This window comes from Pleurodeles waltl, chromosome 9, assembly GCF_031143425.1.
Source record: "Pleurodeles waltl isolate 20211129_DDA chromosome 9, aPleWal1.hap1.20221129, whole genome shotgun sequence".
NCBI classification, from domain to species: Eukaryota; Metazoa; Chordata; class Amphibia; order Caudata; family Salamandridae; genus Pleurodeles; species Pleurodeles waltl.
This window is the reverse complement of record NC_090448.1, coordinates 465,652,454-465,678,814: the sequence shown is the minus strand read 5'-3', so window position 1 is coordinate 465,678,814 and position 26,361 is coordinate 465,652,454. Positions and strand designations below refer to the sequence as shown.

At 44.1% G+C, this 26,361-nt stretch overlaps 1 protein-coding gene across 2 annotated transcripts in view; it reads left to right on the top strand.

Moving 5' to 3' along the window:
* EXOC3L4 (exocyst complex component 3 like 4) overlaps nucleotides 1-26,361 on the top strand; it is a 584,807-nt gene that overhangs the window by 229,355 nt on the left and 329,091 nt on the right. For both annotated transcript variants that reach the window (XM_069207295.1, XM_069207294.1), the window contains exon 4: nucleotides 10,339-10,456. In XM_069207295.1, coding sequence (XP_069063396.1) covers nucleotides 10,339-10,456 — 118 coding nt within the window. The remainder of the gene's footprint in view (nucleotides 1-10,338; nucleotides 10,457-26,361) is intronic.

The following is a 26,361-nucleotide window of genomic DNA, read 5'->3' as shown; positions in this document are numbered from 1 at the left end:
TTGGGAGAGAAAATCTGATTAATATAGATGGGATTCCCAATCCCATATCAAGACCGTCGCAAGTGAGTCTCAATAAGTCGGTTTTTTCTGCTGATCATATATATACATATATATATATATATATATATATATATATATATATATATATATATATATATACACATGAATACACACACATATGCACATACAATACATAATTAGAACCATGGGTAAAATATACTTAGTCAAACAGGTTTAAAGAGTGTGTGTGTATTTTATTGTTCTGACATAGTAGCGATACATATTTTCTAAAGAACTATACATAACTGGAAATATACACATAATCTGAAAAAAATATTTAACATAGGCATATGCGGTCCATAGTTGTTTGAATATGGTGGTTCTGAAGGAAAGAGCTAACTCTTGAGTAGTTTTCTGAAGACAAGAAAGTTATCTGTGGCTCTTATAGTTGGGGGTAATGAATTCCATAGTTTGGCTGCTTGAACGGAGAAGGATGTACCACCTATAATCTTTTTCTTGTATGGTGGTGTTCTAAGGCGGGGTGCCAATCTTGAGCTGAGGTTTCTTTGTTGGATGTATTTGGTTATTTTGTTTCTGATAACAAGCAGTCCTGTTCCATGTATAGCTTTGTGGGTGATACAAAGCAGTTTGCAAGTGCATCTTCTGGCAACGGGTAACCAGTGTAGTGTTCTCAAGGCAGGGGAAATGTGGGCTTGCGGCTTTGCATGTAATAGTAGCCTGGCTGCGGAATTCTGGATACGTTGTAGTTTTTTCATAATAGATAGACATGATCCATGGTAGAGGCCATTGGCATAATCCAGTTTGGATAGTACAAGCGAGATAGTAGCTTGCACCTTGTGTGGAAATCCGAGGTGGGGGAAGATGCGTCGTAAAGTCTTCAAGGTGATGTCCTTTTCTCTTTAAGAAACATCTTTATTCTGCAATTTCATGCATGTTCGACTCATGTTGATGAGATGATGTCTGTATTACCCCACATATATGCGCATGTAAAACCTTTAGTGGATTAGCACATTTACAACGCTGGTCGATTCCATGTTGTGTCACAGACAGGAGGAGAGTGTGAGCATTGTTTATTGTCTGACTGATACCTTCATGTGTCATAGTATGTCATTTGTCATGTTGGACTGCGATTGCAATGCGGGACATGACATTCAGGCCCAGATTGTGGAACCACTATGTCTATCTATACCCTCGATGTGGCATCTTGTGGAAAAGTGCACTGCACATATTGAATGATTGAGGATTGTTCCCTGACTATTGTCACGCGTCATGGAGTGACTTGCAATGATGTTGACATCGCATATGTGTGGGTTCAGTCTTTCATCCACAGACAGATACCAGGGTTGGCAGGTCTAACACGTGGATAGTGATGTTGCTTCTCTTTGGACAACAGGCTGGGGTTCTTCTATTTCTCCGTGCAAGTTCTGTGTCTCTCCAACATGCAAGGTACAGATGTGGAGCACAGACACACTTAGACAATGTCATTGTAATGGGTGTCAGACTTTAGTGGTGATTATCCTGGGACTGACTGATTCATTGTTGTGTCTATTCTGGAGACATTTCTCCCTGGCATATTGGACCTGACGTCAATGTTGTCCATCCCAATGATACATGTGAGGCCTAACTGAGTGACATTGATACTACCCCCTTGACCCTATGGGGACAGGAGTCACCTTTTGAGCTGTACATTGTTGAAGTGTGTTCACTGTGACATGGGTATTTCAATTGCAAATTCTGCAGGATATTTCTGAGATAGCTGGATTCCATTGGCATCATCTTAATTCATTGGTAAATCATGTATGTGCAAAATAGATGTGTGCATAAACGTGTGTGTGAAATATGGGAAGTTACTTTACCAAGGGACTGTATTGTTGGCTACAAGTGAACTAAGGTCTGCTGCATGTGGCACAGCTGTGAGGATGGAGAGGTCACGTAGTTGTTGTATAGTCATTGTGTTTGAAAGACTTCAACCATGGACTTTTGGTTGTCTGGGATCCAGATTAGCCTGTGATTAACTTTGGTAACTTCAGATGGCATGCAGGCATCTGGTATGGCACATGAAAATGCCACTTTGATGAAATACTTTGATGGAGCCTACGTGACATGATGATATTGTTTGTCAATCAGAGTTGTGATTGAGGTATTCTCATGTATATGTTATGACCCTATTTCTCATTTTGTTGGAGCATCAGCACAGGCAGACTAACGAGACGGGGCACATCTGACTGGGGAATCAACTGGCCACGGGACCTCGGGTCAAGGTACCATTGACACAGAGGGACCCAGTTGCCTGGAGGCCAGGGGGAATGCCACGGGGGAGATGGGATCTGCATCCTCATCAATGGATTCGTCCTCCAGTTGCCACTCCCTAGTGGTGGCGGACCATTGAGGACCCCCCAGTACCATCCTTGTCTCCCACCCCCATTATGTCACCACCCTCCCTGTTGCTCCCCACCCAGTTGGCTGTTCCCACTCACCCAAGAGGGTGGACGTCTCCTTTGCCGCAGGCACCTCTGCTCCAGCTCTCAGTGGGGAGGCTATTGACCTCCTAAGAATGATCTCTGTGGGTCAGATGCCATTGCGAATGCCATCCAGGGATTAGCAAGTCAGCTACAACAGACTAATGCATTTCTGTAAGGCACCCATGGTGCAATGTCTGGCCTACAGAAATAATTTCAGACTCTGGCCTCCACACTGATGGCAGCCAGTCACCCCCCAGCTTCTGTCTCCCCTTCACCTCCCTCTTCCCAATCCAAATCCCCCTTCCCCTACCTACCCAAAGTACACAAACAGATCCTCATGCCTTCACCTCAACAGACAAACGTAGCGCTCACAAACACAAGCACCACAAGACACACTGGTATGCACAGAAACTACATCCACCCACAGATAAAGCAACACTCACAACTGCCCCTGACACCCCCATCATCACACACACAACATCAAGCTTACCTACAGACACCCTTGCAACAGTTACTGACACATCCACCACACCTATCCTGCCTGCAGACACCACCCCAGTAGACTCTCAGACACCCACCACAAACACCACACCCACCACAAACACCACACTCACAGACACCACAACTACTGACACACCTACATCCACCACACCCACCATACCTGCAGTCAGCACCCCAACAAACACCCACCTACCCACCATGGCATCCCCCAGCACCTCCACATCCCCTAAGCCCAAGACACAGAAACGTCCTCACTCACCCACCCAACAGACATCCACCACACAAAAGCATAACTCCTATAAGCACGCACCCAGGACATCCTCACCTACACAGACTACAACCACTCCCTTAACCTCCAAATCCCGTCCCCCTTCTGATAACCATCTCTGTGTTTCCAAAAAAGTGTTCTTGTGCCACCTTGACCTTATCTCTGTTCTCCCCCACCAAACCACACCGAGGAGGAATCCACCCAGCTCCCAGTCTATCCCTTCCACCTCCAAGCCCTCCCCTGCCCTCCCTGCAAGTAGCCATTCCTCCTCACGAAGAAGCCCACCACTCCCAAAAAGTAACCCCCCTCCCAAATAGAAGTTTACCCCCCTGCACAAACACCTTCCTCCCAAATCCAATCCCCCAATAATTCCTGAGGTGCCTGCCTTCCCCATTGATGCCCCTTCTTGTGAAGGTTGCATGGCAGACAGGAGTCAAGTTACGTCAGAACAGTGTGCCATTATTGGCACCAATTCATGGACTGGCCAATGGCCTTTGGACAATCTTAATTTTTGGTGTAAATAAACCCAACAGTTCTTTTATTTTGGGTACACCTTTGTCCTGCAATGCCTTTTCTAGCTTTCTGTTATCCCTGAGTGACTTTGGTTGTGTGCCTGCAGTTGTGTGTGTTTGAGCCTGCTTGATGCTCCAACTGCTGTTGTTTGCAGTATGTGAGTTTGTGTGCAGTGCTGTTGTCCCCAGGAGAAGGGTATATGTTGTGTGTATAAGCATGTGTGTGTGAATGCAATGGTGGTGTCATGGCATTGTGCACTGCTTGTTATGGTAAGTATTTCTTATTGTGATGTCCAATGTGAGCATGTATGGTGTTAAACCTGTCCTCCTGCTCTGGTGTATATATTCAGGAGATGTTTGTCATCTTGAGTTTTGTGTGTGCAGACATGGAGTGTGTTGAATTTGCTAACTTTGTTTGCATTTGTCTGTGCATGTGTCCATTTAGGTGTGTGTCCCTTGCAAATGGTTCCTGTAGAAGTCTATCCCATGCAGTAGGAGTTGTATGTGCTTTGTTGACTTTCCATTCCCCATTGTTTAGATGTGCATGATAATTGGTTTTTGTATTGTTTGTCCCTGAGACACATGTTGGGCCATTTCCTGTGTAAATGTTGTTTGATGGTCCTGTTCAAAGTGTCATAAGTCCCAGTGCAGTCTTTTACCCTGTGTGTCCCAGATGGGCCATCCCAATTGTGTAGGTACAGTTGTTATGTTGATCTTGGTTATTTGTCTTTGTGTGTTTTATGCATTCCATTGTGATGTGATGTGTCTCTTGCCAGGGCTGTTTACTAGTGGTGTTTTTTGTGTTGTATGACACATCATTACATATGTATTTTGTATGTGTGGGCAGTCCCTGGCCAGTGTGGAATGTGGTTGTGAGCTGTGATTATATATGTGCTGTTGTTGCTGTGTGTGACAATGTTGTGTAGCCTTCAGTGTCCCTGTTCCCAGGCTGTGTGGCTGTGTGTATTTGTTTAGTGTTGCAGTGCAGTGTGAGTGTGCTGACCAGAGTGTGTGTATTGTGTGTGTACTTGTCTGTGTATTGTATGAGACTTGCGCTTCTGCCCATGGCGTACCCCCATGATGTGTTCGCCGGTGGTACATGTTGTTTTTAAAGTTTGGTGATACAAGTAGGTTGATGATACACTTATGGTTGATGGTGTCCATGTCAATGTTAAATTTGTGGTCTTTCGACAAGAAGCAGCAGTAGCCTTATGTTTGTGAATGGCTCTATGGCGGCCTCAGACATGTAAAGCTGCCTGCAGGTGAATGTCTATATTTATACTGTCCGTTTCCGCCAGCTTGAGAAAAACAGACAAATTGAAGAAAGATCTCCGTCTTTTCTCACTAGAGAGGTCTCAAATTTACTTCCTTTCATAGCAATCAGAGGATCGAATTTCTAGACATTTTAATTTTTGAAAGTAATAGACATCTGCAAGTTACTCTCTATACTAAGCCCACAGCCAAGAACACTCTTTTGCATTTCAACAGTTACCATCCCATGAGTCAGAGACAAAGCATCCCTTTTAGTCAATTTCTCAGAATCCTTAGAAATTGCAGCAATCTCATTGAATTTGATAAAAATGCCATCAAAATGAGAGATCATTTTCTCCAGAGAGGGTACCCTCAGAGAGTTGGAAGAGATGCGTGCAAAAGGGCCAAATACTACAATCGAGAACACTTACTAGATACCAGTTACCAACACCATGAAGAACAGGATAGGATGGTATGTGTCATTAAACATTCAAACATAAACAGCAAGATCCAAGGGATCATCAATACCAGTTGGAACATCTTAAATACCAACAGTGGGGATTCCCCTATACCCAGACCCATGTTTGTGTTTAGAATAAATGCAATCCTGAGTGATAAACTGGTCCATTCTTGTGTCAAAGTCCCAATAAATTCATTGAAAAGAGCATTACGGGGACACAACCTATATTAGGCAATCACCGCTGTGCCACTTGCTATGCTTGTGCCCAGGCCATAATTTCGGACATGTTTGAATATAACAACAAGACTATAAAATTGAAAAATATGACAAATTGTCAGATCTGTAACATCATTTATTGCATTTTATGTCCGTGCCAGTTGGCATATATAGGAGTGTCGGGACGACAGTTCAAGGTACGCTTTACTGAACACAAATCGGCAGTCAGAAGTAAACGCCTTATGGCCCCATTGGTAAATCACTGTATAGAAAAACAACACCAGGAACAAGAATTAAAATGGATAATATTGGAAAAAATCAATTCAACATCGGAAGAACTAGAGAAACTTAGGAAAAAAAGAGAAGTTTTTTGGATTTTCTGGTTGGACACAGTACAAAAGGGCTTAAATGAGCACATTCCATGGGAAAATTCTTTTTATTAGATTATGAGTGATGAACAACAAAGAAATATATATATCTGTTATATAGTCCAAGATGGCGCCCTTGGCTTCATTTATTTCTTCTCGAACTATGTCTTGGGTAAGTAACTACTCGCTGGAACAACTTTTTCCCAGGTTCACATACAGGTACAATTTGTTGCCATCCGTCTGCTTAGTTCATATGGATACACATGTCAGGTATTTAGACCGTGATTGCTACCAACAGATTGTATTCCATTTTCCATTTCTTCTCCTTATAATGGTTACATACATACATTCATTCACCCACTCTTCAAAATGGTGGCCTCAGTAGCAATTTGGATCGTTGTGTTCCAAACAATTTAGTCCTTTGTCTATGAAGATGGCTCCAGAACCTTCTGGTATATACCGAATGCTGGCCATTTGCTTGGCTGTCTGTGCTGGCCTCTTTGCACCATTTGTGGGGTCTCCCCTTCTCTTTTTTTGAGCTGACGCTCTCTGGAAGTATGTCCACCCGGGTGCCGTGTAGTTGCCCCGTCGAGGTGGAAATTGAGTTTTTTCGGGGTTTTTGCCCCGCATTGGAGTGCATTGTCATTGTGACGCCCTTTACTGCGGCGTGACTCTGAGAACCTTTGCTACGCTGTGCACGGATGTTCTTCATCAGGTAGGAGCCCCTGGTTGAGACTTAGAATGTTCCTTTAGTTAACTTTCAGCTATCTGGCATGACTAGACTGAGTATTGGAAGTTAGAAGGTAGCAATTACTGCATTACTAACTAAGGAGAAAAATAGTGAGTATCCTTTGCTTCCTTTATTATAGATATTGCTCTACATGAGTCTTCGAACTGGCTTTTAATCCCCCTCTCAATTTGAGAAATCTTTGTTCGTCTGAAAAACGTTGAGGTAACAACGTAGTGTCTATCTGTATACTATTGCGAGGGGATACAACAAAATTTGAAAGAAGGAAAAGGAATGTAGGCACATACGGGCAAAGCGTCCTTTAGGAAGAAGAAGACACCTAGTTTAGCATGTAATTCACCTCTATGCCCACTACTATACACTATATTCTTAAAGCCTTTTTCATTTGGCGGAGCTTTGGGCACAAATATGAATTATATTTATTATTTATTTCCTTTTCTTTTCCTTATCTTTCCTTGGATTAAGGTTTACACATATCTCTTTTTCTTTTTATTTCTTAGTTATTCAAGTCTGTGTTATGTTTTATGTACATGTATTTTGTGTGTGTGGTTTTATAGGATGGGACTTCTGGACTACAGATACACTTTATTTGTTTTTTCAGATAGATATATCCAGTTTTTCTAATTGCTCCCTGGAAATTTGGGTCAATATACAGAGACTAGTGCCCTGAAGAAGGTGGGCGATCGCCTGTGATCGCAGTTCCACCAAAACGTACGTTGGCATTTCAACCCACAAAGTTAACATCAATTGGGGACATCAGAAAAAGTCAGTTGTGGTTTTTCTCTAATGGTTGATCTACAATGAGGAAAAATCAAAGACTTGGAGCCTACAAGAACTGTGTTGCTATTTTATAAGAGGACTAACTCCAAGTTAGACTTAGAATCCAGAGCATCCGGGAGCCTAGGCCTCTCTCTGTGAAGTGACATTTGAAATTCTAGGATTAAGGTTATGCTCATCTTACAGATGTGGATTTATTAGGAGGCAGGTTATAGGACACGAACGGATACCATGTTATGTCTGCCTTCCTTTAGATTCAGCCAGGATTGGCTCTGTATTAGATATTTAGTCCTCCTGGATTTCCCTTTTTAAATGTTGTGAATGGTTTAGTATGAATGAATGCATGCATGGATTTTTTTTAATGTTTGGCTTACTCCAGGATGCAAAATTAGGAGGTAAATCAGGTTGTATATACCCTTTGATATGGTTGGATCCTATATGAAGAATTATACTGTCACTATTTGAATAAAATTATATATATATTTTTTGCATAGATATAGATTATTATTGTTCAGTGTGTTGGAGGGTCTGAGAGTTTTCAAGTCTCCCATCCTTTGGGACCACTGGGATTCCATATCTTGGCACCCAGGGGGTCCTTGGGACAATTTTTTCCGTTTTGACCTTTCCGCCAGCTTGTACATGGTGGTTGGACCACCATGGTCACATTGGCAGTGTGCACCTTCGTAATGGGTCTGTCGGAAACACTTTCTCTGGCGGTCTGTTTGTGCTTTCTTGTGACCATGGTGGTCTATACTGCCTCAGAGTGCCGGCGGACCACTGGCGGTCTTCTGTTTGTACAACCGGTCTGCTCTGCCAGACCGTTGGCGGTCAGACCGCCACAGCCAACATGGAGGTCATAGGACTTCCAAACTTGTAATGAGGCCCTTACTCCTTTTTTCTCTGACAATGCTCATTCCCTTCAATCCTACTGATATAATTCCAAAACTTGGTTTGATCCTTGTGCTTTGAAAGCTTGAAAATAAACTGTCATTTAATTTTGATTTTTCTGCTTTTTTTCTTCCTAAAGTTTTTTTTGTAATCTACTTTTAATCTTTGTAGAATGTGCAAGTTGTTGGATCATTACTTCCATTTTGTAAGATCCCTTTTATTTTCATAAACTGTGCTTTTTGGTTCTTTAGATCCAGGGCAAACCTTTGAGCAGAGTCTGTGGTATCCTAATATTTAGTGTCTCTTGACAATGCAACTTGCAGTGTTGAAATAATTTCCGTCCAGTGCTTTAGTGTGCTTTGTGGTACTGCGAACCTCAGGAATTTATCTTTAAATAACTTGGTGCTGCCTGATGTTTTCCATGCTATGAAGGTCTCAGCATTTCTTGTATTGCATTGTATCCTCCTCAAATTATTATGGATGGAGCCATATCCAGAATGAGCCAGTTGATCTGCTCGAGGTAAATCCTACTATAAGTTTGTTAGGGTTGGCAGATGGTCACTTTCAGGCATCTCTAAAATATAGAAGTCCTAACACTGATGACAAAGAAAGCAGAGGCAATAATATTAATTCAAGTTTAACTTTTTGAGTTATTTTTAATTTGTTCTTGATGTGTCGTTCATATTATTAACCAAATAAATTTTTTATATTAATCTTATTTTTAAAATTGAGTCTCATATGTTTTATTGTGCACGTTTGTTAATTTTTACATTATTGTTTTTTTTAAAACGATTTCATTAGCTCGGTTTAATTTTTTATTAATATTCATTAATAAAATATTTTTTAACATTGTTTAAATATTGTTTTTATATTTTTAGAGATGTAAATTTAAATATTTATTTTATATTGCTAAATAAAAATATTTTTAATTTTATCGTTTTGTATGATTATACGTCAAATACATTGGATACAATATCATACATATCTATTTTTTTATGCACTTTGTATAAAGATATTCTGTATATTTTTGTAACATGTTCGACTCTATATTTTGGTAGTTTATCTACAACCTGTACAAACTGTACATTTTTGGAGACAGTATTTTTGCCCCCATATGCCAGTATCACAATATTGTTGTTTTAGGGATTCCGTCACAGAACATAGAAAAAGGCCTTTGCACTAACAAAACCATAATTTATATTAAACGCCATTAACAGTGTGTTTTACAACACGAGGGCCTCATTCCATTGTCCCGTCATTTGGCGCTGTACAACTGTACCCTTTAAATACTAATAACGGCAGGTTTGCTTTTTACCATGGGCAATAATATCACAGCTTCTTGAACTCTTTACCCCTAAGGGAAGGAAAACATAAATGGTGCATATTTCCCGAATTTCGAGCTGCACATTTTCACCCACGTTTTCACCCAGTTTGCAATAAGACTCTAAGCCCGATTCACAATGGCATTTGCATATGTACGTTTTGCCACTAAAATCCAATAGACGCCGTTGAAATTCTTTTTTTGTACTCGTGAAAGGATTTGCTCACTATTCGAGTTTCGTGTAAGTTAATCTGTACCCATGGGCAAGGAGCGTCTTTGCCATTAGAATTCTGTCCTGTGGGTAGGGATAATGCCACTAAAACAGGAAGAAAGCAAGCAGGTGCTTTTAAAGGGATCCCACTGTTTTTTTTACTACCGACATCTTTTAAACTCCGCGTGTAACCAGAAGGGGAGAAGTTCAGTTGTCAGAGATCGATCAAAATACAGTCTGAAAGCACTGAGAACAAATCAAGTACATTATCTCTGATTGCTTTACCATTCATATGAAAAGGCTACTCTTGATTTATCTTTTCCCTTATTTTTAGTGAAAACCTCATGGGTAATTCTGATCTGAAGCCGGAATTCAAAACTGAAAGTCTCGGTCCCTTGTTAGATGCTGATGTTCTGGATAAATTACAGAGTGACTATCTCATAACTTTGAAGGTAAGACATTGTTAGGTGTGCTTCATCTTTCAGCTATGAAAAGGGTTTGCAGAAATATCCCTGAGATGAGAGAAATCATCTCTGTGTTACCACCAGCACAAGCTGGCTAAGGTTTCCTAGTGTTTTATGTTTTGGATCCATGCATTGTATGCATCCACATTACATTGAATTACAGAGGTCATTAAAATGTGAAAAATTAAAAGGATTATTGGATGCATTCCAGCTGATGTGTGTTGGTTTAGACCAAACAACTAGGAGAAATTGCACTGAACAATCAAGGAAGGGAAGCGGGTCCAGTTCTTCCCATCCAGGATGTAGTTTCTACTGGGTTCCTTCTCCTCTTGAGAACATTGTGCAATATGCGCGGAACAATTGTGTATTTTAGAACACATTTTCTCAGAGAAGTTGGTTTTAAAACGTGACTTGGAAGTTATATCCACAAGATGTTATAGTGTTGCAGAGTGTCACAGTACCTTTAAGTATTATATGTTAATAGCTGAACCTTGCATTGGTTATGAAATCGTGTGGTGGTAGTTGTTAGATGAGTCACATACACATCCAACATGTGTTTTGTCCATTACCATGGAACTTCCTCAAGGCCAAAAGGATTCCATCTAGGAATGAAATAGAGGTTGGACTGCTAACAGTAAGTGGTAGCATTGTAATGAGAAACTGTCGATCTCTAGGTATATACAAGACGTACCCTGGACTGGACCATATTTGGCTAGTGCAGTTCGTGAATACGTGCCATGTAGATATCAGCAGGGCAAAGTATTCTGACATGTTGAAAATAGGTCTCATGTCCTGGATGCACTGGAAAGAGGTGGCCCTGTGAACATGTGCATTTTGAGGTGGTCACTTCTCCAACAAGGTTTGGTATCAGCCTGGGTAAAGAATGAATGCATCATTTGAGTGGACTACACTGAACCAGATTGTACACAAAAGGCATAGGATGTATCTCAACGCCCTGCTTACTCTTGAGATTCGTCCCACTTCACGTAGTTGGCAGTTTTCTGGACAACAAGATCACTACTTGATGATTTAACCACACATTGGAGTTCTGGTTGTGTGTCAGAATATTAATAACAAAAATATTTCCTGACAACTATTATGGACGAATTATCGTTTTGCAAACATATCGCTCCATTAGTTGTATATTTTCTATGATTATCTCCAGTGGGGCAATATTTATCTAAATGATATTTACGACACTATGGCCCTCATTACAACCCTGGCGGATTTTGGAGAAAGGTACTGCCAACAGGCTGGCTGTACCTCTCCCCAAAATATGACATTGGCGGTTTGGGTCAAGCCAAAGCGCCAATGTACCACTCCGTCTGCCAGGGCGGTAACATTTGCCGGTCTGGAGACTTCAGTCTCTAGCCAGGCGGCCGTCACTGTCCCACCTGTGGAATTATGACCCTGCATACCGCCATGGTTTTCGTGGCTTTCTTATCACCATGAAAACCATGGCGGTAGGCACTGTCAGTGCCAGGGAATTCCTTCCCTGACACTGATAGGGGTCTCCCCCAACCCCCTCCCCAGAGTCCTCCTCCATCCTCTCCCTCCCTACCCCCCCACAACATACACGCACATTCACGCACCAAAATACACACGCATACACACACTCATACCCACATTCACCCACACATACATAAATTCACACAAACAACCACACACACTGACATACATACAAGTACCCACACATTCACTTAACACAACATACACGCACCCATTCATGCACACATGCACCCATTCATGCACACATGCATGCCACACGCCACACACCCGCATGCACGTACACACAAACATACACACCCCACCACACACACACACAACACCCCCCACCCCCCTCTCCTGTCAGAGCACCCGACTTACCTGCTTGCAGGGGGTCCTCCAGCAGGAGTCGGGATGTGGCGCTGCTGCTAGCAGCAGCGTCCGCCAGCAGAACACCGCCAGGCCGTACCATGGGTCATAAAACTTTTCTGCGGCGGTCTTCTGGCGTGGTGCTGCACCTGGCAGCAACGCCATGTTTCCACCGTTCGCCGCCATGACTGTAGTCAGAATTCTGCCAGCCTTCTGGCGGAATTCCGGCTATGGTCATAATATGGGGGACGGTAGGTAGCCGCGGCGACGGTGTTTTGGTGGCCGTCGCCGCGGCGGTAGGCGGTCATTACCGCCAATGACGTAATGAGGGCCTATATGTATTATTTCTAGGCTAGGATACTCTGCCATCTTATTGCCTTTAGCTAGTTTTTGCAGTGTAAACACTTAGGGGCGTGATGTATTAAAGGGTTTCCCCCATTTCATGTCCATGGAGAAATGTGTTGATAAATAAGGACCCTGCATACATACAGACTCAAATTGGTGGCACTGCAGACACGCTTTCCCTCAGGCACAAGTCATCAGTCTGATCAGTTGTGATTTTTCCTGCAGAGTAATGTCATAGCTTTCTTTCTCACACAGATAGTGTTTTTCTAATCATTAAAAGGCTTTTTAAGTCTACAGTCTAAAGTCCCCGTCCTTCTCACTGTTGTGATTGGGAGGGCCCTGCTAGGGAGCAACAAGGGGTGATGTATTTTCGATTGTCATTTACATGGTCTTACATGTATTCCTTTGCTACTTTTCACACTAGAATTACTGATATCCGCGGTATTTGTAATATCTGGTGCCAAATTACTGCAGCATAATTACATCTTCTTGATTGACACATAAGCAAATCAGACCCAAATTGTATCAGAGTGCTGTAGAATTGATTATTGAAATTCCGATAAAGGCTAGCCCCGATTTCCAGATATCCACGCATAATATGGAATATTATTACGAATTCTTAAAAACATGCAGGTATCAATTTCCAACTTATTTTAAAATCGAGCAATATATTTTTACTATTCCTTTTTAAAATACATGCACGAAAAAATGGTCATCTCAAGAATGTGGCAGAACGTGAGAGCTCACAAGTACACAGGGTGCAGGACTTTGTACAATTATACAGCACACTTTCATATGAAATGTTCATTCTCCTTGGAAAAATGACAGGATGTCTCTGCTCTACTAGGATAATCAGACTCACACTGAACCTACCCCATTCAACAATTGCCTGTGATATAGAATACATATTGACTTCGAGTCGATCCGTGAAAGAATGTGGAACAACTTTTGTTTTTTCCTAGGAATCTGTGCACTGAATGTATGGTGGCCTGAACCCCTAATCACGTATTCAAGTGGCGCACAACTTCAAATGGCCATGCCATGAAACTTCCTCTTTGGAGGCCACATCCAGATAGATTATTTTAGCCCATGTAAGTTTCCCTGCATGCCTTACTTTGTTGTTGTGCAAACAGTGAGAATGGGATCTTTCAGTATGTCCCCCTCGACAACCGGTTTGTGTGTCTAACCCCTCTCTTTTCTGCCTTCTCTTTACACTCCAGCTTATTAGAGGAAAAGGAGACACTCCCTCTCAGCACATTTATTACTGGAGGAAAAGGAAACACTCCTTCTCAGCGCATTTGGTGCACGTGAACCATGGACTCCTGAACGGCAGGAGAGGATAAAGGCAGTTATGTAACACCTTTGCCTATTTTCAATATACTTCTATACGAAGATAGATGGCTTGTGGCTTTAAGCAGTACCCTTTTCTCAGAGAGGCAGAAAGTTCATTATCTGCCTTTTTTAAACCAACACTGTCAAAATGAAGAATTAAAAAAAAAAAGATAACACTCATGCACCATTCCCGAGCATTACCATCAAAACAATTAATTTGAGTCCATGCCTTAACCCCTTATCTGCTGCCCTCCCTCCCCCCAACACCGTGTTGAGCCACGTTTTGGCTATTTGGTGTAGTTTGTTCTTAGAGCTCCATAACTTTTTTCCACATAGGGTATGCTTGCCAAATTTGTGTCCCTTTTTCCCAACATCCTGGGGATTCTAGAGGTATCCAAAGTTTGTGGATTCCCCTGGAGGGAACCGAGAGAATGGGCAAAATATAACTAACTTTTGAGTTTTTTGAGAAAAATAGGGAAAAGGTGCTCCAGAGAAAAGTGTTTGTTTTTTCCCTAAAATGTCACCCACAAATGATTTGCTGTACTAAAGTCACAATCTTTCCAGTTTTCAGGAACATGCAGAGCTGAATCCAAAAAACCTGATTTTGTGTCACATTTTTGGCATTTTTCTAAGAGGTAGCCTACTTTCCCTATTTTTCTGTGCTCTCAATCTACTTCCAGTTTGTTGTGCAAACCAGTATTAAACCCCTGCGTGAATCAGAAAAGCGCTATTGATTTCTGAGAAACAGACAAAATTCAGCAAGGGGTCATATGTGTAGATTCCTGAAGGTTTTGCCAAGGAAAGTAATTGTTGAAATAAATATTTATAATGAGCTAAAAAAAACTGCATTTGTGACATTTTCATCTGTAACTTTTTGTCACAATGGCAGATTAACAAAAGCAATATACCAATATCTTCTGGTTGCAGGGATAAATAGGGTTTTTAGGTTTTCCAAGAACCCAGGGTGTCTAGACCTAAAAACAGAACTGCACCATACAATGTTTTTTCATTGAGTGCCGAGTATACACCTATTCTTACTGCAAAATAGGCGAAGTGAAAAATAGCTATCAAGGAAACGTATGCATTTCTGAAATGGGCACAAGATTTGGAGTTTAGGAGCAGTAGTTATTTTTACATATCTGAATTTGTGGGTACCAAAGTAGTGTATTATTTGGAGGGTATTTTTCAAAATGCCTTCTTTCTTATACACTGGTTTGCATTTGACAGGCACAACTGCACCGAAATCCAATAGGTAATAACAAATGTTCTACTATTCTGTGCTCCCACAAGTCTCCCAATAAAAATGGTACCTCACTTGTGTGGGTAGTCCTAGTGCCCATGGCAGGAAACGGCCCAAAATGCAACATGGATGCAGTGCATTTTTCCACTGAAAACTGATCGTGATGGAAAGTTCTCTGTCCTCATCAGTGTCCTGACTAATCCTGCATAATTGCCAAGTGAACCTATACTAATGCCTTCCATCCCTAGCTACTTGAAGCTCAAGAAAACATGTCTTTCATGCGCCATCAGCGCACTGAACGTGTTAAATCCAACTCTTTCCAATTTGTGTATGCAAGTTGGGGGGGTCCGAGGATGCCTTGCAAGACCTATTCCTTAAACTGAGCAAGCATATTTAGAGTTAAAACTAAGGCAAACATGCTGAGGAATACGGCCTAAGTTCCCTAAAGTAATAAGCCAAACAAATATCCTGTGGGACTCATTCACTGACACATCTACTTTTGCTTTGACAGTGTGAAAACTTAATTACTAACTTCTGTCATACCCAATGGTATTCCAAAACGAAACAAGACACAAAAATCATGTATGATGATTGTTTTCACATCTTATACAAAAGATGTGAGAACAATCTTCATACAAGATATTGTGTCCTGTACCCCTTTTCAATCACATTGGTTATGATACAAGTTACTAATTGAGTATGCACACTTTCAAAGCAAGTATGAATGTTGGTGAATTAGTCCCACAGGGCATTTGTTTGCCTTATTATACTTACTCAGGTTTTTGTGGGCAATCAGGTTGGTCCGTGTGTAGTATACATAAGTTCCCTAACAAGCGCTTCAAAATCCAGTCAAGCCTTTAACATTTTGCCACAGAGGGTAATCTGTGGCAACGTGGCATATGTTCTGTCCACTAGTAGGTACAGTTTGGGGGCTATAACGTATTAGTCAATCGGCAAATAGAACACCTACCACATTATAATGCCAAATAAAGGTGTTGATCAGCCCATAAGGAAGTCCATGATTTCCTGAAGTAGAGGAGCTAAAATTCTGTGGCTGCCTGCCCAGCGTAGCAGTGGCCCATGAATGTAGGTATCCATGCACAGCGACTAAAAGGTTTACCTAACAGCCGCTCCACCTCAGCCAATTTCCCAGAAGTTCGCTTTAGTATGATACAAGATAAAGCAAGTAGGAAAACACTGGCCTGGCTAAGATGGGCACTGGGGACAGTAAACAACACGACTCTCCATCCTCTTTCCCTGCTTCGAGCACACTTTACAACGACGACATGGTCGACCCTTTTTGGGTGTGTTAGGAATGCAATCAGAAGAATGTCGCTCCTGCAGCCTTGCCACATTCTCCAGAACATATAAAGTGGAGGCTGCTGCTTCTATAGCAGTGAGATTTTCAATCACAAACAACTCAAAGTCAAGGAAAGACATTAGTCTTCCTGATGATAAACAACATACACATTGTATGTTGCCATCTGCATCAGGCAGGTAAACAGTTTCTTGTACCAAGTGCAAGTTTTATGATTCGCATTGTATGGCTGAAGAACATGGTGTTGTTGTCCACTCCGCCTATGTTTTTTAATCAAGTATACAGGTGGGCTTGTGGACGTCATCACGCCTTGACTGCGAGCAGTTCTTTGGAACGCAACGCAGTGGTCTGGGATTTCTGGAGCTTCTTGTAAACAAGCTCCTGCGGGAATCCTCTACGGCAAGAACAAACTGTCTCACAGGACACAGTGCTAGCTTTGTTGAGCTCACTGAACAGCTCTATTCCCATATAGAAACTGTCTCCATAATGGTCATAACCTTTGTAAAGGAGTGGCTCATCAAGCTTCCACACAATCATTCTGTGGCCCCTGGTGTGGGAGGGCAACCTACAGGGTTTAGAGTGACCCCTTCCCTGTGTACACTCTCAAGCTGTACACATAGCCAGTAGAGCTCTCACACAGCATGTAAGGCTTGATGCCATAGGGAGCTCTTTTGGTCGCAATGTACTGCCTGAACAGCAGCCGCCCTTTGTACAGGATCAAGGACTCATCAATAGCTATATTCTGTCTAGGAGTATAAATCTCCAGAAACTTAGCAGACAAATGTTCCATGACAGGCTGAAATTTGAACAACCTGTCTTGGTCTGAATGGTCCCAGGGCAATGCAGCAGAATTGTAATTGAAATGCAGCATACGCTGCAATAGCAAAAAACAATCTCTGCTCATGTACTGTGTGAAGATGGGTGTTACCCAAACCATGCGAGTATACAAGTAGGACTGCAAGGTTGGTTTCTGCAGTAACACCATTTTGAGCATAAGGCCCAAAAATATCTTCAACTCCTCCAGTAAAGTGGGAATCCATTGGCGTGTCCTAGAATGAGGCCCTAGGGTGCCTCTATGCTATGTGTTGGTGGGTGTGAGTGATGCTTACAACAGTTAATAACATTGGTCACCTTACCTTCTCTTCTTTCCTCCATCACTAGGTTCTCCAAAGAAACTGAAAAACAAACAAAAAAGACACACTATTACTCCACCTTGTAACATCCACATCATCACAGCCTTTAGTGCTGGTGGCGCCCAGTGCGACAATCTTTTTGAGCCCTCCCATGACCTCCTCCTAGGATTCCCTCACTACCACCGAGCATTAATACCTTAATTAATTAATTAAAGCATTAATGTCCGCTTGACGGACCATCTTAAAACTTTCCATGTGCAACAAGACCCTATAGGACACTTTTTTCAAAAAAACTTTTGTCAAACAGTGCCAAAGATATAGGCAAGTCAAAAAATGCTTTCCCTGTGGAAACTGGGTCCTGACTATAACTACCTCCTGGCGACCACCAGTAGGTTATATATATTTGTGTGTATAAAAATATATATATATTCACTTAAAAAAACAAAGGTTGCAGGGATGTTATAGCCCTCTCCATGCAAAGTTTTCCCCTAAATAATTTTACTGCAAATGTTACATTGATATTATCAATGATGTTATCAAAGATGTCATGAGTGATGTAATGTTAGGTAATTAGCAGTGCATGGCAGTGCACAAGTTATAGTTACTTTAGGGTTTGACTCTTTGAGTAGGTCTATGAGTGGATGTATGACTGTCTGAGTGGGTCTGTGCATAGGTACATGATTGTCTGAGTGGGTCTGTAATTGGGTGCATTAGTGTCTGATTGGGTCTGTGAATGAGTTCATGAGTCTCTGAGTGGGTCTGTGATTGGGTGCGTGAGTCTGTGAGTGGGTCTGTGAGTCTTTGAGTGGGTCTGTGAGTGGGTGTGTGAGTGTCTAACTGGGTCTGTGAGTGGGTGCATGAGTGTCTGAGTAGGTCTGTGAGTGGGTACATGAGTCTCTGAGTGTGTCTGTGAGTGATTGCATGACTTTCTGAGTGTGTCTGTGAGTGAGTGCATGAGTCTCTGAGTGGGCCTGTGAGTGGGTGCATTAGTCTCTGCTTGGGTCTGTGAGTGGGTGCATGAATGTCTGATTGGGTTTAGAGTGGCTGCATGACTGTCTGAGTGAGTGTCTGTGTGCATCTTTGAGTGGGTGTGTGAGTGTCTCTGTGAGTGTGTCAGTATTTGTGTGACTGATTCGGCCTCAAAGGAACTTCACCTGCCCTCTCATCCAACAAGAGTCCACAGTTTTGCACAAAATATTTACCCAAGTGGAGTTCTTTCTGCCTATTTGGGTAAATATCCAATATTTATTCTACACTACAGCTGCACAATAGAGCACAAGGAAGTATCACGAGTGACCTTGTGTAATTTTTGACAATATGATTGTTCCTGGTGTGTCATTAATCAGAAATATGTGATAACATGAATCCTCAAACAGAGAGGCCAACAAGACGACAAAGATGTAAATCTCCACCAAACCAGGGTCCTTCCTGTTATCTGTATAATGTAAGTGCTTCTTTGTTTTGTGGAGATGTCCTCATATTCCTCAGATTCAAGAACGTGCCACCAAAATCAGTGGGGAAGGCCCTGGAGTGCCCTGTGGTAAGCTGTCCATCCTCCTGGCAAAAGGCTGAAAGACCTCTGCATACTACTAAGGTGGATGGTGCTGGGCCAATTGGGCAGATCTTCCAGGTGATTTGCATATTTGCATAGTTATAGCAATTTAAAGGGAAAACCCTGGACTCTGCTCTCACCAGGAGAGGACAAGAAAGAACCCACTTGTCACAGTCTGGTACAGATTGCGCTTCAAAACGATGCATTAACCTCCAAGAAGGATGTCAGATCATTTTTCAATATGAAATTGCTGAGAAAACACACTTAATGGGGCAGAGGGGGCTGAGCGGCTTCCTTCTGAGGGCCGATTTCTGCCCTGGGGACCCCATCCCCGTGGCCCGACCAAGAACAAATAGGGGAAGGAAACCAAGCTGCCCCCTCCTGGGGCCCTGGGTACCATATCCCTGTGGCGTGGCCATCACTCCTGGGTGCCCTTTGGCACCCAGAGTGCAGCATCAAGACAATGGGGGAAGCCTCAAGGCCTCCACGGTCCCAGCTGGCTCCCTGCATCCTGGGGAGCCAGCATTGCTATTACACATAGGGAGCTGTTGGAAATTGAGTTTCTTGTGTCCAAGGGCAATTGTTTCATCTCTTTCCCTCCCCTACATCAAACCGCTGCTTCATGCGAGTGGGAGCACTTTGACAGCTCCCGCCCGCTGGAACTGGAGTGTTTGCTTTTGCTTGGTAGGAGATGTCAAAGCTCCCACCAAGCGAAAACAAACTGCTATGTCCAGTGGGTGGTCACCCTGGGACATATCAAGAGCCGGCTGTTGGGGGTGGTAGTCCACAGTATGCCACTCCTTTTATTTACATGGATTGCCCTGAGGAGTTGGTGGTCCCTGGAGCCAAAAACGGCCCTGGAGGGGAGCCGTGTGGTCCCCTCCATTTTTATTTAAAAAAAGAAGGCCCTAGGAAGGTGGTGGTCCTCGGGGCGTGGGGGTCTGTGCTGCCCCACTTCATATTTAACTTATCTCTGGGGAGGAGGTGGACCCTGGGGCTTATAAAGCCTCAGGACAGGAGCCCCATGTGCCCCCTCCTTATTTATAAATGAAGCCCAGGGGACGTGATGGATTCTGGGGCTCCATGAGCCTTAGGAGGAGGACCCTGTGTGCCCCCTCGTATTTTAAAACAATGCCCATGGACCTGGTCCATCCGGGGATACAATTAAAACAAGCCAGCACTTGTTTTTTTAACTTTTTTGCCCCAAATATTGCGAATTTGCTGCAAATTTGTTTTAGAAAAAATTTATTTTTGCTCTGCTGGGGTCCCTTTGGGATCCCAAGACCAAGGATTGGGGTCAGGGTATTCTTACCCAGCGCGCTGTTCTTTTTTCTGTTTTTGTGGGTCTCAGCTGAAACCCAGTACCAAGATAGCTGCCAGCACTTCCTGGTTGAAGTGTTGGGAGACAATCAGAGTTCTGCAGTAACCCCTCACAAGCTTGTTATTCTTCATGTAGTAGTTGTGGAGGAACTGTGCCCTAGATATACAGATTTGGATAGCCTTACAATTCTCAACAACTACTCAATGGATTTATATAAAATAATAAAAAGCCCAATTTGTTGAACAAAACCTAGCTTTCTGCCAAATTTGGTGTAATTCTGTCCAGCACAGTTTGGGCTGTAGTCGTGTTCAGAAGGCCTATGGGAATTAACATGCGAAACCCCATTTTTTTAAAACACCCCCCTCTTTTTCTCAGCCCCCATTTGACGGATCAACCCAAAACTTTCCATGTGCATCAAGAATTACCAACACACTTTTTAAAAAAATTCATGAAAATCCATCAAAAAGCAAAGGCGACAAAGATACAGGCAAGTCAAAAAGCACTTTTTCTATGGACACATGGTCCTAACCATATATATATATATATATATATATATATATATATATATATATATATATATATATATATATACATATATATATATATTTATATATATATATATATATATATATATATGAAACACAGATTCCTTTATCAAATTGAAGGAATAAACCGCACTCCAAAGTTGCCGTATATGCTGCTTCTTTATTTTCTGGGCTTCAATTCGATTACATGCAATTAATGCTGCCTTACGCATTTCGGTCTGCCAAGACCTTGTTCACAGGCATTTTCGGTTATGGCCCCTTACTTCCATTTTTATATCCACAATTTCGAATTTAAACATGCTCAACACTCCTCTTTTCAACCTAAATTTGTATATGCACGTTTATAGAGATTACACATTAGGCAAATAAATTGCTTTCTAAACCCTAAAAAACATGTAATAACAAATCAAAATTAACCATGAGTGAGCACTGTGTTTCCCATTGCATTGTGGATTTAGTAGTTGCCACCCATAAGCTATGTTTATGTGTTTATGTTTATCTTTTACCCCAAATTTCTTCATGCGCTTGTTATCAATAACACCTTATGTTATGTTTCACAATATTATTTCACAAAAGGGAGATATCCAATGCATTTCTGGGGGTAATTTTCACCGTATCTGACATGCTTTATGGTTATAAGGGTCCATTATACACTATGCATGAAAACCTATATCAAAAAGACCATATATATAAATATATAAATATATATATATATATATATATATATATATATATATATATATATATATTTATATAAGATTCCTCACTTAATCGCATAAATCAGCGCCCTCACGGCAGACAGAGGCAGGGTCGCAAACCCTATGCCAAAAGGCAGAAAAAAGCCGCCTCTCTCACTCGATGTCCCCAATTCCAATTTATTATGGCAAAACAAACACCCAACGCATTTCAGGAATCAAAGCTCCCTTGATCACGAGCAATTTAGTCCATACTTTCATTTCTCTAAATACCCTCCACCAACTCAATAAACGCTCTACAGTTCTTATTGAAAATATGGCGGCCATTTTTAAACATGTTTTTCTTGCAGTTGAGTATACATTTTTATACTTCACATATCTTATCTCTTATTGTTGTTTTTTCAAAACAACTTCTATCTCATGTAATCTGCTATTTACATTATAGATAATATGTGGATTATCAAATATTATAATTGTAATTTTATAAAAAAACTGTCAGCATGTCCTCAACAACTACTACTGATCACAATGGTATGCTGTCACATTATTAATTTACTAGAATTATTGCATCTCATGGTTACTATCAAAATCAAGCACTTAATTCAACACTATGGTGGTCAGTCCAACCCTGGCGGTCCATGACCGCCGGGTTGGAGGACCGCGGGAGCACCGCCGACAGGCTGGCGGTGCTCCAATGGGCATTCCGACCGTGGCGGTAAAGCCGCGGTCGGACCGGCAACACTGGCGGTCTCCCGCCAGTGTACCGCCGCCCATTGGAATCCTCCAAGGCGGCGCAGCTAGATGCGCCGCCGAGGGGATTCCGACCCCCCCTACCGCCATCCAGTTCCCGGCGGTCCGCCCGCCGGGAACCGGATGGCGGTAGGGGGGGTCGCGGGGCCCCTGGGGGCCCCTGCAGTGCCCATGCCACTGGCATGGGCACTGCAGGGGCCCCCGTAAGAGGGCCCCTAAATGTATTTCACTGTCTGCTGCGCAGACAGTGAAATACGCGACGGGTGCAACTGCACCCGTCGCACAGCTTCCACTCCGCCGGCTCGATTCCGAGCCGGCTTCATCGTGGAAGCCTCTTTCCCGCTGGGCTGGCGGGCGGCCTGAAGGCGGCCGCCCGCCAGCCCAGCGGGAATGTCAGAATTACCGCCGCGGTCTTTCGACCGCGGAACGGTAACCTGACGGCGGAACTTTGGCGGGCGGCCTCCGCCGCCCGCCAAGGTCAGAATGAGGGCCTATATCCCTCATTACAACCCTGGCGGTCGGTGTTAAAGCGGCGGTAAAACCGTCAGCAGGCCGGAGGTAAAAAAAATGGAATCACGACTGTGGCGGAAACCGCCAACATAGACAGCCACTTTAACACTCCGACTGCCACGGCAGTACAAACACCGCGGCGGTAACCGCCAACAGACAGGCGGAACACAAGGTTCCGCCCACTGTATTACAACAGTCCAATCCGCCACCTTTTCCGGGGCGGATTCACCGCAAACAAAAACACTGCGGAAACAGGACTTGGAAGGGAAAACGCTCACCTCTACACACCCCACGAGGAACCAGGGCGCCATGGAACCTGAGTTCCAGATACTCCCAGCCTTTGTCTTCCTGCTCCTCAACAACTACTACTGATCACAATGGTATGGTGTCACATTATTAATTTACTAGAATTATTGCATCTCATGGTTACTATCAAAATCAAGCACTTAATTCAACACTATATCCCTCATTACAACCCTGACGGTCGGTGTTAAAGCGGCGGTAAAACCGCCAGCAGGCCGGAGGTAAAAAAAATGGAATCACGACTGTGGCGGAAACCGCCAACATAGACAGCCACTTTAACACTCCGACTGCCACGGCAGTACAAACACCGCGGCGGTAACCGCCAACAGACAGGCGGAACACAAGGTTCCGCCCACTGTATTACAACAGTCCAATCCGCCACCTTTTCCGGGGCGGATTCACCGCAAACAAAAACACTGCGAAACAGGACTTGGAAGGGAAAACGCTCACCTCTACACACCCCACGAGGAACCAGGACGCCATGGAACCCGAGTTCCAGATACTCCCAGCCTTTGTTTTCCTGCTCCTCTACCAGGAACAGCAAAGACGGTGGTGAAGACCACGGTGAGTACTGCACCTATGACACAGGGGAGGGGGGGAGGGAAAAAAGAGTGACACACACACACGCAACACTCCCACCCCCACCCTCACTCACTACAACACACACACAAGTACATGTTGATACATTACATTTACAACCCTCAACCCCCCCTGGAAGAATGCAAGGACAAAAGGAAATGAGTTGAATGTTTGTAATCTATTAAAATACAGTAATCAAAAATATATATACACACTATAAACAAATATATACACCAAGAATACAGTCCAAGGTATTCCACCATTAAAGTTTGTGGACCACTGGGCCCAAAATGCATGGGCAAGGCTCACACTCGATACCCAATCAAAACGGAGAGAACACTGCTGGGGCATCAGATAGAAATACAACAGGCACCTCAGGGAGAGGGGAAGGGGGAGCACCTCAGCCGGATGAGTGCACAACGCCAGATCCACGAGGGGGCTCCATGCCCACTGCTGTATCCTGCGGAGTAAAAAAGCCACAGTCTCACAAGTCTTTACAGTGGGTGGTTTGCCCACTGCTGGATCCTGGGGAGTGCAAAGCCACAGTCTCACAAGTCTTTACAGTGGGTGATTTGCCCACTGCTGTATCCTGGGGGTGCAAAGCCACAGTCTCTCAAGTGGATAACAGTCTCCACTGGTTCTGGAGGGGGCTTGGTGCCCAGAGTGCTTCATCCTGCCAAGGACTGAGGTAGTGGATGCCTTTGTCCACTGGTACTGGAGGGGGCTTGGTGCCCAGAGTGCTTCATCCTGCCAAAGACTGAGGTAGTGGATGCCTTTCTCCACTGGTTCTGGAGGGGGCTTGGTGCCCAGAGGGCTTCATCCTGCTGGTGGCGGCCCCAGTAGCCTCAGAGCTTTTGGCGCTTATTGGCCTGCGGTGCTGGTGGCGGCGGAGTCCTGTTCAGCGGTGCTGGTGGCAGCGGTGTCCTGTTCAGCGGTGCTAGGGGCGGCGGAGACCTGTTCAGCGGTGCTGGTGGCGGCGGTGTCCTGTTCAGCGGTGCTGGTGGTGGCGGTGTCCTTGGCAGCAGTGCTTGTGGCGGGGTGTCCTGTTCAGCAGTGCTCGTGGCGGCGGTGTCCTGTTCAGCGGTGCTTGTGGCGGCGGTGTCCTGTTCAGAGGTGCTGGTGGCGGCGGTGTCCTGTTCAGCGGTGCTGGTGGTGGCGGTGTCCTGTTCAGCAGTGCTGGTGGCGGTCTTGTCCGTCGTGCAGGTTTTCGGCGACTTGCCTGTTTTTCTGTGCCCCTTCCCCACCTTGGATGGTGGCGCAGCTGTCTTCCCACTCCCAACTGTACTCCTGGGAGAGGCTTTGGTGGTAGATGTTTTGCCTCTCTCCCGCCAGGCAGTGGGCAACTTTTTGTGCTTTTGAGGTGGGGCACTGTCCGTGGTCTGGCTCCTTGGCACACTGGCTGCCCTGCTGCAATGGTCACCAGGGTGTTGTTGATGGATTTCAAGTCCTTCCTGATACCCAGGTAGTGTTCCTCCTGCAGCCACTGGGTCTCCTGAAAGTTGGCCAGTACCGTGCCCATGGTCTCCTGGGAATGGTGGTACGCTCCCATGATGTTGGGGAGTGCCTCATGGAGTGTCGGTTCCCTGGGCCTCTCCTCCCCCTGTCGCACAGCAGTCCTCCCAGCTTCCCTGTTATCCTGTGCCTCTGTCCTCTGAACCGTGTCCCCACTGCCAGTGACCCTAGGTCCCTGATCGTCCTCTGTTAGTGGGGTTGCTTGGGTTCCCTGTAGTGGTGAGCACACTGCTGATTGACGTGTCCTAGGGACAGAGGGATGGGCCCGCTGGGTGGGTGCTGTGGTGGTGTTTCCTGAGGGTGGAGGTTCAGTGGTAGTTTGTGACTGTGTCAGGGGAACCGACTGTCCCGAGGTCCATGATGGGCCGGGCTGGTCATCTTGATCCAGGCGTGCAGAGCTGCTGTTGTCACTGTGGGCCTCTTCTGTGGGGGGCTGGATTTGTCTGGCACCTCTTGTCTGGTGACGTTGGTTAGGGGTCCAGTTGGGGTGTAAATGCATAGTTATTGTATGTGTGTGTGCCATCTTGTGCAATGGGTGAGTTACCCTCTACTCCTGTGCTTGCATTATTGGCTTGGCCCTTGTGTGATTGGTGATTTTGGGGCCTGAGTGAGTCTCTCTACTGGGCATGCTTTGGTGATGGGTGTCCATGCATTGGTGTTACATGCAGGGCTTGGTTTTGGGATGTGTGGGTTGTGTTAGTGGGTTATCTGTGGGTTGTTGGGGTGATGGGTCTGAGGGTGAGGGTGAGAGTATGTGATGGCATGCAGGTAGGGTGGAGGGGATAAAGTAGTAAAAATTTGCCTTACCAGAGTCCAGTCCTCCTGCTACTCCTGCCAGGCCCTCAGGATGCATAATTGCCAAGACTTGCTCCTCCCATGTTGTTAGTTGTGGGGGAGGAGGTGG